This window comes from Xenopus tropicalis, chromosome 3 (assembly GCF_000004195.4).
Source record: "Xenopus tropicalis strain Nigerian chromosome 3, UCB_Xtro_10.0, whole genome shotgun sequence".
NCBI lineage: Eukaryota > Metazoa > Chordata > Amphibia > Anura > Pipidae > Xenopus > Xenopus tropicalis.
In genome coordinates, this window is record NC_030679.2 from 135,208,982 (window position 1) to 135,227,925 (window position 18,944).

General features: G+C 45.3%; 2 protein-coding genes across 2 annotated transcripts; one reads left to right on the forward strand and one right to left on the reverse strand.

Moving 5' to 3' along the window:
- Window positions 1–284: 284 nt before the first annotated feature.
- ubl5 (ubiquitin like 5) lies at window positions 285–6,925 on the forward strand. Its single transcript, NM_001126119.1, is given in 5 exon segments — window positions 285–450; window positions 924–987; window positions 2,647–2,730; window positions 5,619–5,656; window positions 6,598–6,925. Coding segments are annotated over 4 exon segments (222 nt in total). The 5' UTR covers window positions 285–450; window positions 924–931; the 3' UTR covers window positions 6,642–6,925.
- A 2,041-nt stretch (window positions 6,926–8,966) lies between these two features.
- On the reverse strand, window positions 8,967–18,781 carry LOC116409807. Its single transcript, XM_031899358.1, has 5 exons — window positions 18,598–18,781; window positions 15,600–15,986; window positions 11,912–12,006; window positions 10,355–10,398; window positions 8,967–9,666 (listed from the first exon to the last, which is right to left on the reverse strand). Exons 1-5 carry the CDS (start codon window positions 18,659–18,661, stop codon window positions 9,651–9,653), a joined length of 606 nt encoding a protein of 201 aa, XP_031755218.1. The 5' UTR covers window positions 18,662–18,781; the 3' UTR covers window positions 8,967–9,650.
- Between the last annotated feature and the right edge of the window lie 163 nt (window positions 18,782–18,944).

Here is an 18,944-nt window from a genome sequence, read left to right on the forward strand (position 1 = left end):
GGAACACAAACACCTTGCGTGCGCTAAATCTTATTGGAGCAGCGCAAACGCTATCACAAAAGCATTTGCAGACGTCTGTTTCTATGGAAATCGTTCCTGCCAACATTTTACAGAACAACCGCTAGGTGGCGCCGAATCATTCTACGTTGCCCCTAAAGGCTTGTTTGCGTGTTAGCAGCGCCCTCCCCGACCACAGACCAACTATCCGCCACATAGTAGAGAAGCATTAGCTTGCAACAGAGAGCCGGTGTGTTGGATAGATAGTACCCGGAAGTGAGGTGAGAGAAGTCCTCACTTCCTATTGGCGGATTGGCGGCGCTTCCAGAGCCAGGAGCAGGCTATGTGCAGCTGTTTAGATCCGGTAACGTCCTGACTTCACTTTTGCTGTGATTATTCGCCCGGTATCAAAAGCCTCTTCCCACCGAAGCGGGGACGCTCCACAATAAGCAGGTAAGGCTGGAGGCCTCAGGGCTGAGCTTCTCCAAGGGGGCGGGGAATGGGACATGTGTATATGTGCCTGAAGGGAAAAGCCACACAAACAGCGCTGTTTTGTATAACAAGTTTACATTAAGACAAACCTTTAATGGCCCCTAAAAGCAATATTTGGTTATTGTATAGGTTCTGACTCTTAAAACAAAGCAGCATAAACCCTCTGTGTTGTTTCTGTTGTTCACTTGACTCCTGCTGTACTGTTTCAGGAGTCAGGATTAGCAGTGAATATGAACAGCCAGGACAAATGCTGCTACTAGGCGCAAATACCTGTATTAGTAACTAAAGCTGCTGAAAATGTTAAACCAACGCAGAAAAGTCGCTTACAGTGACATTTGTCTTCATTGCAGGGAACATTTGCACAGCTGGTATAGAAATGTACTTCTTTAAGGTATGAATAGTATAGATATATCTGTGTTTTCCAATCTCTTTAGCAACCATGATGATCGAGGTTGTCTGCAACGACCGGCTGGGGAAGAAGGTCCGAGTAAAATGCAAGTATCCTTTGAGAGCTTTAACGTGACAGTGTGGAGGCCCAGTGTGAAACACTATTAGTGGCTTTTGTGAAGATCCATGAATAAATACGCATAGAGAGCCTTATTTATCTATATCAGGGATCCTACCTGCAGACGCAGCAGGGAGCCGGAGGACACGGGGGAGCAGGGAGAAAGAGGATGCAGCAGAGAGTCAGAGGACGAAGCAGGGAGTGGGGGAGCAGAGAGTCAGAGGACGAAGCAGGGAGTGGGGGAGCAGAGAGTCAGAGGACGGAGCAGGGAGCCAGAGGACGCAGCAGGGAGTGGGGGAGCAGAGAGTCAGAAGACGCAGCAGGGAGTGGGGGAGCAGAGAGTCAGAGGACGCAGCAGGGAGTGGGGGAGCAGAGAGTCAGAGGACGAAGCAGGGGAGCAGGGAGTCAGAGGACGCAGCAGGGAGTGGGGGAGCAGAGAGTCAGAGGACGAAGCAGGGGAGCAGGGAGCCAGAGGACGCAGCAGGGAGTGGGGGAGCAGAGAGTCAGAGGACGCAGCAGGGAGTGGGGGAGCAGAGAGTCAGAGGACGAAGCAGGGGAGCAGGGAGCCAGAGGACGCAGCAGGGAGTGGCGGAGCAGGGAGCCAGAGGACGATGCAGGGGCGCAGGGAGCCAGAGGACGCAGCAGGGAGCCAGAGGACGATGCAGGGGAGCAGGGAGCCAGAGGACGCAGCAGGGAGTGGGGGAGCAGTGAGCCAGAGGACGATGCAGGGGCGCAGGGAGCCAGAGGACGCAGCAGGGAGTGGGGGAGCAGGGAGCCAGAGGACGATGCAGGGGAGCAGGGAGCCAGAGGACGCAGCAGGGAGTGGGGGAGCAGAGAGTCAGAGGACGATGCAGGGGAGCAGGGAGCCAGAGGACGCAGCAGGGAGTGGGGGAGCAGAGAGTCAGAGGACAAAGCGGGGGAGCAGGGAGCCAGAGGACGCAGCAGGGAGTGGGGGAGCAGAGTCAGAGGACGATGCAGGGGAGCAGGGAGCCAGAGGACGCAGCAGGGAGTGGGGGAGCAGAGAGTCAGAGGACAAAGCGGGGGAGCAGGGAGCCAGAGGACACAGCAGGGAGTTGGGGAGCAGAGAGAGGAAAAAGCAGGGTAGCAGGGAGTCGGAGAATGGAGTGGGGGAACAGGGATCCAGAGGACGAAGCGGGGAGTGGGAGGACACAGTGGGGAGCAGGGGAATGGAGCAGGAGGACGCAGCAGGGAGCGGGCTGTAGTTTTAGGACGCGGGGGAGCTAGTTTGAGGACTACAGTCTGAGGGACCATAAACTGGCCCCATGTTTAAATAGTTTGAGGACCCCTGATCTATATATTTATGCAGGAGCTGGAGTCACCTTACATATTTCCCAAGGAAAAATAAATGTCCATAGACTCAAGTGACTTTGGACCCTAACTGCATAAATTATGAACTGTGTGATTATAAAACAAGTCATCAGTAGTATATCTATTGGGAAGGTCAGAAATTCCTTCCAGCCAGATGTAGTCCTTTCCCAATGGGCCTGTCTAGGCCTTTGTTATGATCGTATCTGCCCAATTTGGCCCAGTACAACTTGCCCAAAGGAAGAAGTCTTCCCATTCAGAGCATACAAATGACTTATTATTCTACTAAATACAGAGTTTTATCTCCTTGACTCGCTTTTCTTAAGCTCGGATGACACCATTAAAGATCTAAAGAAACTCATTGCAGCACAAACTGGGACTCGGTGGGATAAGATTGTACTTAAGAAATGGTGAGTGCTAAGAACAGTAACATATCTGCGAGTCTATACACAATACATAGTAGCTGCACCAGATGTCTGAATTCAGATACAACCTGTCCTCTGTACAGGGATATAAATAATAATGCTAAAGATCTATGCGTTCCAGTGGGCTATTAAAGATTAAAGGGGCAGTTCACCATTAAGGTAACTTTTATTATGTTATAGAATTGATAATTCTTAGCAACTTTTCCATTGGTCTTCATTCTTTATTTGTTAATCGCTGCCTTCTTCTGATTCTTGCCAGCTTTCAAATGGGGGACCCCGACAGCCAAAAAACTATTGTTCTGTGAGGCTACAATTTTATTGTTATTGTTGCTTTTTATTCATTTCCTTTCTACCCTGGCCTCTCATATTCATCTTAGGGTGAAGACACACACAGCTACTAGTAGCAGCTACTTTTCACTGCTAGTGAACGCCAGAAAGTCCCCTGCAATAGACAATACTGAGAATTGCTTCTGCTAAAACACATGTAGAGACAATTATCAGTAAATGATCAGCATTGTCTATTTTAGTAGTCACAACAAGTAGCTGCTACTAGTAGCTCCATGTGGCAGCAACTAATCGCAGCGACTTAAGGCAGAATAGAAGTCGCTGCGACTAATCGTGCACAAGTTTTCACCATGCAGATGAGTTGCCGTGACCTTTTTAAATGTTGCAGCGACTAATTGCCCTGTGTGTCTTCGCCCTAAGGGAGGTGACAGATGGGGAGATTAGTCGTCCCGTGACAAATCTTCATTGCCGCGGGCGACTAATCTCCCCGCAATGCCATCCCACCGGCAAGAATGTAAATTGCCGGTGGGATGGCATACACGTCACTAAGATTTCCAGAAGTTGCCTTGAGAGGAAACTTCGGGCGACTTCCGGAAATCGCAGCGACGCGTTTGCCATCCCACCGGCAATTACATTCTTACCGGTGGGATGGCGAGATTAGTCGCCCGCGGCAACGAAGATTTGTTGCAGGGCGACTAATCTCCCCGTCTGTCACTTCCCTTAGGGCGAAGACACACGGGGCAATTAGTCGCTGCAACTTTAAAAAAGGTCACGGCAACTCATCTGCACGGTGAAAACTAATGCACGATTAGTCGCAGGGACTTCTATTCTGCCCTATGGCAGAAAAGTCGCTGTGATTAGTTGCTTCGGGTGAAGACACACATAGCTACTAGTAGCAGCTACTTTTTCATGGCTACAGAACGCCAGAAAATTCCCTGCCATAGACAATACTGAGAGTTGCCTCTGCTAAAACACATGTAGAGACAATTATCAGTAAATGATCAGCATTGTCTATTTTAGTAGCCGTGACAAGTAGCTGCTACTAGTAGCCCTGTGTGTCTTCACCCTTACAGTCTCTTATTCACACCACTGCCTGGTAGCTAATTTGGACCTTAGTAACCACATAGCTGCTGAAATTCCTAACGGGAGAGCTTCTGAACAAAAAGCTTAATTAAATCAGAAAGCATAAATAATTAAAAATGAAGACCAATTGCAATGGTAAAAGTTGTGTGTTTGCATCAGAAAGAGTATTATAGCTAATATAAGTAAGCTGCTGTGTGGCCATGGGGGCAGCCATTCAAGCTTTAAAAAAGCCTGATGCTTTTACATTACCAATCTGATCCCCCATATTCCTCTATGAGGGGGCGGCCATATTTGTGGAGTCTGTTAGCATTAGAAGCTGTAACTGACAGGCTGAGAAGGGACAGTCAGGTTGGCAAAACAGTCAGATATAGGAACTTTATGTAACAATTATTTACAAAAGTGAAAAATGATCAACCTATAAGTAGTGCTGGGCGGTATGACCAAAAATTTATATCACGGTATTTTTCAAAATTATATCGGTATCACGGTATTTGACGGTATTTTTTTTTCCCCATGCATGACTAGGTGACCACCCCAAACACCCGCCACCCGCACCCCCCCGCCACCCCAAACACCCCCCCACCCCCCATCCGCACGCACCCCCCCATCCGCACGCAACCCCCCCACCCCCCATCCGCACGCACCCCCCCCCACCCCAAACACCCCCCCATCCGCACACACACCCCCACCCCAAACACCCCCCATCCGCACACACCCCCCCCACCCCACCCCACCCCAAACACCCCCCATCCCCTTCACATAAATATAACCCCCCACCCCACCCCATCCCACCCCCCCCAAACACAACCCCATCCCCTTCACATAAGTATAACCCACCCACCCACCCCCCCCAAACACCCCCCCATCCTCTTCACATAAATATAACCCCCCACCCCACCCCCCCCCAAACACAACCCCATCCCCTCCAAACACAACCCCATCCCCTTCACATAAAATATAATTACTGGCCAGGCACCCCCCCGACAGCTCACATTGGTATCCGACTCTGAATGCGTCCTAGCGATGGCGCTTTTGTAGAGTGTGCGCGCTGACGTCACGTGCGCGCTGACGTCACGTGCGCGCTGACGTCACGTGCGCACCCGGAAGTATTCAGCACACCGGTATGTAGAAAATTCATATCGGTTTCAAAAAAAAAACCGGTGATCGGTTTTTACCGGTATACCGCCCAGCACTACCTATAAGCTAACATTTTATGTACATTAATATTTTGAAAAGTAGTTTTTTTTTTATGTCAGTATCACTTTAAGCACTGTCTGTGCCTGAGTAGAAAAGAAAGATGGGGAGCTGCAGGGGGACATGATTAAAGGTATAGCCCTTCACCGCCAAGGTGCAGCATTTCTAATCTAGTCCTTTGTCAGGCTTTAGTTCCCCTTTAGTTGTAATATATTGTAGTCATTGATACCTACCTAGGGCAAAAGGTTAGTGATTTTCCTTCCACCTCCCCATGTGTATATTGTAATTATATTTATATTCTTTTCTTCTAGGTACACGATATTCAAAGACCATGTGACATTATGTGACTGTATCCTTGGGAAACTGCCAGAGTCTGATAGGTGGTGCACCCCAGAGCTGGCTATTAAGTAACCCCCTGTGCTATGTGGGAGTAAAGGAGCACTAGAACAAATAGTGATGTTCCTTTTCTGTAGAGTCTCACCCAGAGATGAGCTGATGCATGTGTTCCCACGTCCAATGTTTATAGAACCGGAGCGATGAGTCATTATGGCACGTGCCGGGGGATTATTTGCTTCTGCTCATTTCCTGTGTTGTTCATTTTCCTTTAGATATTACAGCTTTCTGGTCAGGGAGTGTGCAGTGCAAGGGAAATGTATTGGCTTGGCATACCGAACCCCTGGCACAGAAAAACACTTGAAGCAGCAATTAGTTGGCTTGGAACGTTGTCAGGGCTGTCACGCGCAGCAGTGTTTAAAAGTTGAAGTAAAGGGGCAGTAAAACCAGAAAGTGGAAATATCTATATTCCTTGACACAATTGTGAGTACATCATTGGCAGCTTATTGGCCTCTGGCTGGGACCAATAAAGACCTGCTCAACATAAAGACATCTGTTGAGCAGCTCTGATGCTGTAATGATGTATTGATGCAGTTCTCTCCTAACTCATAGTATGACCCAATACATAGCCTGGGGGCAGATGATTAGATTAGTCGGATTTGGCCAAGTGCTTGTGCGGTCAACATAAGACCCACTTGCTGTGAAGTTGTGGAATTCCCTTTAGAAGGGGGTTTTTGCCTTCCTCTAGATCAACTAGCAGTTAGGCAGGTTATATATAGGCATTATGGTTGAACGTGATGGACGTACGTCTTTTATCAACCTAACTTACTATGTTACTATGTTGTTTTAGTGACTTTGCCAAAGGAGCTGATCTTTCGATGTCAGTCAGTATATTATACTTTTTGAAATACTTTATATACGGTTTTTTTTTCGCCTTTTCCTTGACGCTTCCTGTAGATGAGATTCATGATGGAATGAACCTGGAGTTGTACTACCAGTAACTTGCTGATGTCTCGGCCCACATCCCCCAGTTTGTCAGGCATCTCTTCCCTGAGCAGTCCCTTGAGACCTTCCGTTGGAGTTGGAATCTCAGTCCCTGGAGAGTTGGAATCTTACTATTAGGCCGCCCCAAAAATGTTTTGTTGTCAGAACACATTATCATGTATTTATCTTGCATACAGGCTGGACTTACCCTTATGTGAAGGGAACTGGCTCATCTTTCGGTTGGAAAAAGATAGTTAACAAACTTTAAATTTTTTTTTTCTGTAATAAAATGTCAAATCAAGTTTATCTCCCTTGGTTTTCATGCAAGGTATGTGAATATTTTTAGCAAACATGAGTTAGTGTGTAGCCATCTGTACACCTGTCTGTGGCATCTTCACTTTCCTTTACTTTCAACAGTTACAGAAGCCGGCCCCCCAGCTGCCCAGTCTAAACATAGGAGAGACTAGTAGGACTAATGGGTCTTGGTCCTACACCTTCCCTGGCCAGGTCTCCAAGCAAAACTCACCTGACAGGCAAGCCCAGTGTAGCATTTCAGCTGCTCAACAGTTCGGGGTCTTCTTTATCTTTATGTTTTTATAATGTGCCCAAATGTTTTCAATGTGTGACAGGTCTGGGCTGCAGACAGGGGGCCAGTTTAGTACCGACTTTTACTACAGAGCCACGCTGTTCTAATACTTGCAGGATACTGATTGGCATTGTCTTGATGTAATACACATGGCCTTCCCTAAAAGAGATGTTGCCTAGATGGCATCATATTTTATTTCTAAATCCTTTATGTATTATTCAGCATTAATGATGCCTTCCCAGGTACGCCAGCTTCTGGACCATCAGGCTTAGTTGTTCTGGTATAAATCTCAACCTTAAAGGAACAGTAACACTAAAAAATAAAAATGTTTTAAAATAATTAAAATATAATGTACTGTTGCCCTGCACTGGTAAAAGTTGTGTGTTTGCTTCAGAAAGACTACTGTAGTTAATAGAAATAGCTGTTGTGTAGCCATGGGGGCAGCCATTTAAATTGAAAAAAGGAGAAAAGGCACAGGTTACATAAGAAGATAACAGATAACTGTGTAGAATACAATGGGAATCTGCTGCTTATCTGTTATCTGCTTAGTAACCTGTGCCTTTTCTCCTTTTTTCAATTTAAATGGCTGCCCCCATGGCTACACAACAGGGTATTTATATAAACTGCAGTAGTGTTTATGAAGCAAACACACAACTTTTACCAGTGCAGGGCAATAGTACATAATATATTAATTATTTTTATACACTTTAATTTTTTGGTGTTACTGTTCCTTTAATGCTGCCAGAACTGCTGCTTTAAGAGGAAAAAAGTTAACTTAAAGACCACTTACACCAGAGATGCCCTACGTGCTTTTATAAATTCCCTATCCCTTTATTGGCAGTATTATCTTTTCCCAGTTGCTCTGTATCACAGTCTCTCAGCTGAGCCTTGCAGTTGAGTAGTAGAAGAGTTAGGTGTTTGATGAACACAGGACTGTATACAATGACTGGGTACGAGTGACTATAAACCAAATAGATTGATTGGACGTTGATTCCTTGAGTACTAACATAAGGGAGCAATATAGAGGATAAGTGTTATAACTAGGGTTTTCACAGTATAGTGGCTCAGACACCAATTTATGTAAAGGAACAGTCTTGGCACTCAGGCACACCTCCTTATAATGGAACCTCCCAGTGGAAGCCTCTTAGGGAGTTCTACTCACCTGAGTTTCTTTTAATCTGTGGACCTTACTCTTAAGATGGCCTTACATGTAGAGCAGCTTGTTTGGTGAAGTTGCCATTGGATCGTAATTGCTGTAGGCAGTCGGAATGAGGACCACATCAGTGCACACATGTGGTCCTCGATATAATGGCAAAATCAAACCTTCCCTATATATATATAATATAATATAATATTGCATAAACAAGCTCATATCTAAAACCCTGCTTCATCTAAATAAACCATTTTCCTAAAAATATACTTTTTTTAGTAGTATGTGCCATTGGGTAATCCTAAATAGGAAACTGCCATTTTCAGAATTAAGGGCCGCCCCCTGGGATCATAGAATTCACAGTGCACACAAACAAGCCAAGGCACACATACATGCTAGGCCCCATCAGCCAATGAATGGGCAGAGTTCTGCCTTTTACTCCCACACTACTTCCTGTTACAGTTAGAGCTGCATTATTTCCTGTCAGCTGATCTCTGAGGGGGCACACAGCCCATCACTAAATGGCGGCTCAAGGGAAAGGGTGTAAAAGGGCAATATTTACTGATATATATATTCCAGTTTGGGGAGATTCTTTAATAGGTCACTTAACATAATATAAACTATCTGTTGGTTAAGTATTCATTCTGGGGGTATAGTTTTCCTTTAATCTCTTTGGAGTGCATGTACCACATTATCCACCTCCTATGGTTCTAAGGCCAAACATGGGACTGTACTAAGGATGCACCGGATCCTCTATTTTCGGATTCAGACAAACCCTGAATCCTTTCTAAAAGATTTGAACGGAATCGTTTGTATATGTACATTAGGATACGTAAGGATTAAATTTTCTGAATCCTGCTGAAAATGGCCGAATCTTGGCCAAATCCTGGATTCATTGCGTCCCTAGACTGTACAGCACTGTTCATCAGAGTGCAGCGCTGATGAGCAAAAGGCAGCAGGCAGGGCTCCATTGCATCCTGTGCTCCCCTGTGCTCTGCACCCACCAACATCCCCAACCTGTTCTGTATTCATGGGGGGATGCTGGCCTCTCTGCTCTGTCTTTGGAGTCCAGTGATCTGCTGCAATTTCTTTAAGGTGCAGGACAGGGAGCAAAGTGCAAAATGTGGTGCTGGTCCTGTGTTTTGTGTTTATCACTTGATAAATTACCCCCTCACGGGTCATTTTCAGGGGCCAGTACAAAGTTTGATTGGATGCTGGTGTCTCTGCTTACAGTTGCTTGGAGCTTTCCCTGTTACATCACGTGCCACTCACAGCCAATCAGCAGAGACTTTATCTTCTGTTTCTCCTGTAGAAGTGACATAGTTAATGTTAAGGATACAGATACAGTAAAACATGGATACTCGTTCAATAATTCAGGCATCACTGCTTGCTTATTTATGTATAGTAAAGTACAGTACATCCATAGGGCAAATGGCATACAGTAGTGATGTAATATGTTCAGAGAAGGAGAGAGGAGTCAAAGATCCCCCCAAACAACATGCAGAGTTGACAGGGTTAATGATTCAGTTTGAGGTAGAGATTGCTAATCATTAATATTCTATTTTCAGTGGTTTCTTAAATATTAGTCATTTTTAGAGTTCTCATACAATCACTGGACAACGGTTATAAATTGATCCATTAATTGATCAGTGGACTTTATAGCCAGTACTGAGCATCCTCCCCCAGCTTTGCTAAAGTCTCAAAAGCAGCTGCTATACGGCCTGCGGATTATATACAGGTTTGGACTGCGATTTAATATAGGCCCTGGCATTTCAAGTACACACAGGCCCAAATATCCTCCCCCCCCCACACACACAGGTCCAATAAATAATGAGATAATGAGTGTCTATGGCATCTTACAGCAGCCCCAGAACCCACAGATGGCCAGTCCGGGCCTATGTATATATGAGAGAAAAAGAAACAAATTCATTTTTTATTTCCTAAATTGTAAAAATATGGTTAAAGATCGTGTGTGGGAATCATAATCTACTCACCTCTCCTGTATATATTCACTTTGAACTTCTGATCTTCTATATCTCTAGTCAGATAGAATAAAAAGGAAAGAGTTGAAGGAAAGCTGCTGGGGGCAGGGGAGTTTGCCTGCATTTTGCTATCTGACGTTTCAGGCTCCATGTTACCCCCACCCTTTCTCTCACACTTAGAAGCTGTCCGGGCACCCTAGGCAACCTGGCCGACCCTGCTCACACTTACCTCTCCTGTTCTCAAGCCTGGGTTGGGGGTGGGATCACTAGCCTAGAACACTCTCCTACACTGAAACAGCAGAAATTGCAAGCTCTGCAGAGATAAATAATGTGTATAGGGTTAAATGAAATGTAAACCAGGCTTCACCCAAGCTTGATGGAAGGAAGTCTCTCTGCCAAGCATTGTATTCAGTTAGAGAGACACTATATCCTATGTTTTGCCTGTTTATTTGTCTAATGAAAATATTAGGAGCTGAATGTGTGTTTATTTTCCTTTAAAGGAGAAGTTCACTTTAGTATGATGCAGACAGTAATAATCTGAGACTGTTTGTAATTGGTCTTCATTATTTTTTTTTAATTACTAAGCATTTTATACAACAGCTCTCCAGTTTGGAATTTCAGCATCTACCTGGTTGCTAGGGTCTGAAATACCTTAGCAAGCAGGCATTGATTGATTAAATGAATGAAAGAATGGAATATAAATAGGAGAAGGCCTGAATATAAAGATAAGGAAAAAAATGTGACAATAATTATAGAATGTAGCCTCACAGAGCAATAGGTTTTTGGCTGCTGGGGTCAGTGGCCCCCATTTGATAGCTGGAAAGAGGCAGACGACAATGGCAAATAATTTAAAAAAAATTCTAAATATTAAAAACTTAAGGCCGATTGAAAAGTTGCTTGGAATTAGACATTCTATGGCATACTAAAAGTTAACTTAAAGTTGAACTACTCCTTCATTTCCTTATTCACTTCCACAAAGGAGTTTCTTGTTGAGTTTGTGGTATCGGCCTTGACTAGATGCCATTGTCTCCTCCCTTAAGCCTTCTGTTGTGTTATAATCTCATCACAAGGAGCCAGAAGGGGGCATGGTCTCACAGGCCAGGGATGTGGCAGGCTAAACAAGGCTGTTTATAGCAGTATTCTTGGCAGGTTCAGATCCCTGGGTTTATTCCCACCCTGAATATAACTATACTATGGCTATTGTCCAGTATATTGTATTTGGACTTCTTATTTTTTATTCATACAATAACAAAGCTGTATCTAGTGCAACTGCACTCTGCACTAGAAGAGCCAAATTTCCGGTTTTATAACCAGAAAGTTACCAAAAGTGGCTTAGTAACTTGAGGGGCGCTGCTGCCTGAGGCAAGGTTCTCGCCGGGCCTGGGCCTGTAGGTATAGATACCAAACTCACTGTTACATGAGCTTTGCTAAGGAAGGGACTATGAGCCCTTAAAAAATGTATATTCCCCCCTCTACTGCTAATACTAAACTAAAACTGATTTTAATCATCATCCCTTTTCAGTGTGTGTTACCTACTAGAAAGGAGTATTTCGTAAACAGGGAACTTACCATGGAATACGTCAACACTGCTATAAAGCCAACCTTCATGATCAGGATAATGGATGTCATGAGGGTAAAATTCAGATTTGAATCTTGATCTTGACCTGATAAATAAATAAATAATTCTGTTATAACTCAGCCTGCAGCCTTGTGCCTTTGAATGGTAACAGAACCCCTCAGTGACTTCTTATATCCTTATCAGTTACAGTAGGGGGTACATTATCCCTTATAATACATGAGTGATACTCAGAGTTCCCTGTATAACTCAGCCTGCAGCCTTGTGCCTTTATATGGGCACAGAACCCCTCAGTGACTGCTAATATCCTTATCATTTACAGTAGGGGGTACATTATCCCTTATAATACATGAGTGATACTCAGAGTTCCCTGTATAACTCAGCCTGCAGCCTTGTGCCTTTATATGGGCACAGAACCCCTCAGTGACTGCTAATATCCTTCTCATTTATAGCAGGTTGGGAATCCCATCAGACAAGTACCATATCATCATGTTGATGTAGCCCTCCGTCATTATCATCCAGTTATTGGCTAAATTTATAATAATAATAATAATAATAATTAGTATTAGTATTATTATTATTATTATTATTATTATTATTCTAAAATTGGGCCTTCCTGGTTTAGCTCACCACATTGGTAGCCAAATTGGGAAAAAAATTATGATCAGATGACAACCTTGGCAAATGAGTGGTTCTTGCCATGTATGCCCAAATTTACAAGGACCTTTCGAGCTCTGTTTAGCCTTCCTGAGCCCTGTGTTAAAAAGGCAGTCAAGAGTCCCAGCATCCCTGATTGGTCAGTTAGAACCAGCCAATCAATGCAGATGTCTGTATAAACCTTTCCTTTCCCAGAGCCTTGCCCTGAGCATTGTGGATTGTCCCTGGCACTGGCTGTCCTGGCTCTAGCCCCTACCTGAATCCGAATAATTTACCTATTTAGTTGTTTTCTGCACAATGCTGTTTATGCACAATGCACTTTTGTTTACCAACAAAATTTGCCCACTTAATTTTAAATCCAACATTGAGTGCACTTTTACTCTCATTACTGCACCCACCATTACTAAATAAGCTCTGATATCTCACTCTAGATATGATTTCCCGCAGACATGTATCATTCCTATAGGATTTATAGAGGAGTATTTGTCAATGGGTGAAAATTAGAACTCGCCATTTGATAAATACGCTTCTAAAAATCCTATAGGAATGAGTTGACCGTGGGTAAGTTTTTATGTATTAAGCTCTAAACTCAGATTGTTATAAATCTGTCCCTATGTGACTCCCCACAAAGGTGCAGAAAGGGAACAGAAATAGGGAAACGGTATATGAGATCTATAAGTCATAAAGGACAGGAAACAGCACAAACAGCGCCGAGGGCGGAACATATTAGGAACAAATAAATATAACCAATGTAGGCGTGAATTGCTTAGCTGAGTGGTCAGGATTTCCTATGTGGGCAGGTACCCATGTAGGTATAGTAGATAGAACACATGATAACCCCTAAGTGTTAACCATTTATGTGTCGCCTATGTGTGAGTGGTGGTGGTGGGGGTTGGGAAATACACACTGTCAGGTAGGGAAAATACCAAGTCAGAGTGAGAAAATAAACCATTTCTGGTCGCTGCACAACTGACCATAGACATATTTACCGTAAAAATAGTTTGTAACCAAGAGAGTGGTTCTTGGAAACCAGGCACAGTTCAGGCAGTTTATAATTGTGCATAAAACACCAACTTTAGTCACTCCTATTCTCAGTAATTGATATGGAAGGAAATGAAAAAAAACATGGATAGATAGAAATAGAAATCACCCAGGGGCTGTAGCTGAATATGAACACAAACTAATCTCACCAGACTAGCAGGGGGACCGTTGCTCTCTCAGGCTAGTGATGGCCAGCCACAAATATGAATTCTTATTGGTCAGAAACCAATGTGATTGGCTGTGATTGATTAAAAAATTAGCTAAAATCCCACTGCCCCCATGCCTCGCTGGTTTCTTTTGAAGTTCAGTAGCTGCAAACAGCAACTCCTATAGTGGGTAGGTAGTCTATGGGTGTCTCTGGAACTCCCTGGCCTATCAGACCCTTTCCTTCAAATGCACCCTGAAGACCCGCCTGTTTAGAGAAGCCTATTCCATGCGCTGTGACACTTCGAAAGTCAATTTAACATCAAGGATCACCAGTTCTTTTCAGCATCCTTATGTTCTGTCACTAGGTGGCACAACCCCTAATATCAGCCATTGGTGGGAAGATTTTAGTAGAGGAGTGGCCCTGGTATCTTAAATTAGGGAGTCGAAAAGGGGAGAAGAGCATCTTTGTCCTAATTTATATCAAAGTTGACATTCTAGATGACAGTCATCTATATAGGCTAGCAAAGGAATCTTCAGCCTCATCAAGGAGGATGATGTTGTGGCACGAGGCCCAAGTTAGAGATAATAATGAGTAGGAGTTGGTTAGTGTTGAAACCTATGGGACTGCCAGTGGGGGCAGCAGAGAAATTGTGCACGGCTCTGGGAATGACAGAGAGATATAGGGGGAAGAAGTGGTTCTAGAAGGTGGTCCCCATAAAGCTTTCAGCTGTGGTTCCGTTTCCTGGCCAATGTGGGAATATGCTCCATGCATCCTCCCTGTGAGGAGTGTGGAAACCAAGGAGTACCAGCAGAGCCGAGCCAACGCAACAGGCACCCACTCAGCAACCACATCCCCCCCACTCGGCAGCCTCTCCCCATCACCACCCCCCACCCTGCTCAGTAACACTCCCCACTTGCACCTCTGCCAGCACCTCCCCTGTTTCTTTTCTTCCTATAACTTATTTGTTTATGGGCCTACGTGCTTATTAACAAACACAGGGTGACTGGGTTCAGACTTGAAGGACAAACCAGTTAAATGAATGGATGACCAACTTTTAATGAAAGGCTTTAAAAATTGGAGTTATTCTTCCTAAAAAGGAGGTGCCTTAGATGCAAGCAACTCTAAAACACAACTGAACCATTGGACCACTAGAATGCCTTATATAGTAAGTGTGGAACGTTCCACCCACTGCTTGGCTAACATTTCTAATATGCATTGTGAGATTATAAGTGCCAGTTAAACTGGAAAACAAGTCATAAAGATGTTGTAGAAGCTTGTAAGTAAAGGACCCCTCTGAGAGAGAAGACCAGTACCTCTTAATGGCCCTCCAATCCACATAACAATATAAAGAGTAGTGGAGTAGATGGACACATTGACATTATGCCCTTTGAGCATTAAGTACCGGCACATCTAAATGACACTGAGCATGTGCAAAAGCCGCTGACACAAAGCAGAGGGACAGCCTTGAGAGTTTAAGTGTTTAATGGCTGTGGCACTGGTTCCAGTAATGAAAATCAAAACTTGAGACTGAAGGCCAGTAGCACCATATTTAATAGTGGGAGAGTCCCTACAACTGCTGTTGCCATTTTGGGTGGGACTCTAGTCGAGTCTGCTTAAACCACCTAAAGACAGCTCTACATATCTGGGTTACCAATAAAAATGACTCTGGAATGGTCAGAGTATGAAAGGCCAAATATATAATAGCTATGTATATATACATGTTCTATTGTATTGATCCCCATCTATTCTATTAATAGAAATATCCATGCATGCATACTTACATACATATATCCATACATACATTTCTACAACACAATCCGTAGTGAACATCTTACCAGAAGCTTCTGATCCATATACACTGAGCCTGATAGATACATTATCTGAAGACTCTCGGCTTGATAACTTATACATCCCAGAGTCGTTGAGTTGTGCCTTTGGGATAAACAAAGAAGCATTTTCGGGGAAGAAAGTAAGATTATTGGTAAATCCTGGTGGCAGAAAGGGCTCTCCGCTGCAGTTGTTGGCGGAACCCTCTAGGCCTGTATAACAGGTCTGAGGGCTGAAAAACAAAAGAAGTTCTCCATTGCGTTCCCACTTAAATGAAGGGAATCTTGGTATGGCTTCCTCCAGCAGGGTGTAAGTCACGGGTATCATAACGGGCTGCCCAACCCTTGCCTTGATGATCTCTTTGTGGGCCTTCAATGTCATATTGTTCTGAGCGGCTATAGGAAGAAGATACTGACATCAGAGGGGAATGATCCAACATATATTCTCATACAAGCTGTCGGTGGGAGATCTGAAGGTAATAATTGTAGGTCCAGATCTGAAGGGCAGACATTCAGAACTTATTCTTATCTGTAAACCTGAGATACAGGTAATGCCCCTGACTAGAGCGAGAGGTAAATAGCAAAGGGTAAAAGCAAAAACACATATTGGTTCCTTCTGGGAACATCTAGATCAGTGATCCCCAACCAGTGACTCAAGAGCAATATGTTGTGCCGCACCTCTCACAGCTCTGGTCTTGCCCATTCCCACACCTTGTGTCTCAACCCTTTCTCTTTGTAGATTGTAAGCTCTTTTGGGCAGGGCTCTCTTCACTTCTTTTTGCTTTATATGTTACTCTGTATGTCCAATGTATGAAACCCACTTATTGTACAGCGCTGCGGAATATGTTGGCGCTTTATAAATAAATGTTAATAATAATAATAACGTGTTGCTCCCCAACCCCTCAGATGTGACCCCCCATGTGCTTATTTTAGAATTCTTGGCTTGGAGGCAGTGGAGTAAATAGAGTTTGTGGGGCCTCCCTGCAGAAGAACTTTCAGGGGCCCCCTACAGGGAAGTTTCGATGCCCCCGCCATTTATATTAGCACAGCGCATGACGTCACTTCTGGGTGTACGTGGCAGTGACCCGGAAGCAGCGGTGGCAGGCACTCGGATCCTGGCGGCAGTGGGGCCCTTCAGGACTCTGGGCATTTTAGGGTCTGAGGGGCCCCTATTTACTCCACTGCTTGGAGGCATGTTTTGGCTGCATAAAATAACATGTGTACTGCCAAAGAGAATCTCCTGTAGCCAGTCAGTCTACAAAGGGGCTACCAAATAACCAATCACTGGCCTTATTTGGTGCCCCTAGGACAGGGGTGGGCAAACTAAGGCCCATGGGCCACATCCGGCCCGCTGGCCTTTTCAATCTGGCGTGCTGAGTCGTGCCCCCTTAAAATAATTATGGCCCCTGATTGGTTGTGCCCTGTGTGTGCGCGTGATGTCAGCATGCATGGGGTGCAACCATATAAAGGATGCAGCGGGGAGCCGGGGTCAGAAGCAGGGGGAGGATGGAGCAAGCTGCATGTAGCTGGGGGGGGGGGGAGATGGAGCGAGCCGCACGTAGCTGGGGGGGTGATGGAGCGAGCCGCACGTAGCTGGGGGGGAGATGGAGTGAGCCGCACATAGCTGGGGGGGAGATGAAGCGAGCCGCACGTAGCTGGGGGGGAGATGGAGGATGCTGGGGATGAGCTGGGGAATGGAGCTGGAGGATACTGGGGGTTGAGCTGGAGGATGCTGGGAGGGAGCTGGAGGATGCTGGGGGTGGAGCTGTAGGATGCTGGCTGAGAGCTGGAGGATGCTGGGGGTGGAGCTTGAGGATGTTGGGGTGGAGCTGGAGGATGCTGGGGAGTGGAGCTGGAGGATGCTGGGGGTGGAGCTGGAGGATGCTGGGAGGATGCTGGGGAGTGGAGCTGGAGGATTCTGGGGAGTGGAGCTAGAGGATGCTGGGGAGTGGAGCTGGAGGATGCTGGGGAGTGGAGCTGGAGGATTCTGGGGAGTGGAGCTAGAGGATGCTGGGGAGTGGAGCTGGAGGATGCTGGGGAGTGGAGCTGGAGAATGCTGGGTGGGATGCTGGGGGGAGCTGAGAGGCCTCGTGATTTCTGACGCTGGCCCGGCCCGTTGGTAAGTCAATGTGGCCCCTGAGCTAAAAAGTTTGCCCACCCCTGCCCTAGGAACAATGGTGTGAAACAAATGCAGAGAATATCATAAAATTGTTACACTATGTTATTATATGTTACATAGTTACATAAGTTACATAGGGTTGAAAAAAGACCAGAGTCCATCAAGTTCAACCCATCCAAGTAAACCCAGCACACACAACCCACACCTACCAATCTATACACTCATATACATACACTATATAAATACAACCACTAATACTAACTGTAGATATTAGTATCACAATAGCCTTGGATATTCTGATTGATCAAGGACTCATCCAGGCCCCTCTTATAGGCATTAACAGAATCTGCCATTACCCCATCACTAGGAAGGGCATTCCCCAACCTCACTGCCCTCACCGTGAGGAACCCCCTACGCTGCTTCAAATGGAAGCTCCGTTCCTCTAATCTAAAGGGGTGACCTCTGGTGCGCTGATTGTTTTTATGGGAAAAAAAGTTTAACCCTTCCATCCCCTTTACCAGTTTAGTTGCACGTCTCTGCACTCTCTCCAGCTCATTAATATCCTTCTTAAGGACTGGAGCCCAAAACTGCACTGCATACTCAAGGTGAGGCCTTACCAGGGACCTATAAAGGGGCAAAATTATGTTCTCATCCCTTGAGTCAATGCCCTTTTTTATACAAGACAGCACTTTGTAATGTTTGTTACTACAAATGAACAAGGACAATTCATTGGCAAGGGGCCCTTCCCAGGTTAAGAGCCCATGGCTGATGCCCTTTCTGCTCTGTTGTGACATACTAACCAGACCTCACCTAGATAGGAACCAGCGTCTTATCCTGTTCCTGGACTTGCCCTCGTGTAAATGAAAAGTGAAAGATGTAGGTAGTTACCTGATAGAGTCCCACAGCACAGGACATGGAGCACAAACACCGTGGGGCACAAGGAGGATTGCATTGCCAGCTGGATCAGTTCTTGCCCAGTTGTCGTATTTACAAGGTAGGAAGGACGGAAGTAGTGGACTCTTACAAACCCAAAAAATAGGTGAGTATTTCCTGTAGGTTGAACCTTGCACTGAACACAGGAAACAGCTTGTTTAGTGCGCAGATGTGTGGGCACACAGCCTCTCTAACCACTTCTCTACAATTACAGCAACTGTGAATAAATACAGATGGACGGAACAAGCGCTATGTTATTTCTCCTGATAACTGTAACCTCATATGGGCATCAACAGAGTTAA

What these genes read in the sequence shown, in the direction of transcription:
- LOC116409807 (XM_031899358.1), bottom strand. Translation starts at nt 18,661, where the DNA reads ATGCAATCCTCCTTGTGCCCCACGGTGTTTGTGCTCCATGTCCTGTGC. An exon ending in ATATGGATCAGAAGCTTCTG is followed by an intron (nt 12,007 to 15,599) that starts GTAAGATGTTCA and finishes TTTATTTATCAG; the next exon opens with GTCAAGATCAAGATTCAAAT. An exon ending in CAGTGTTGACGTATTCCATG is followed by an intron (nt 10,399 to 11,911) that starts GTAAGTTCCCTG and finishes CTATCTGACTAG; the next exon opens with AGATATAGAAGATCAGAAGT.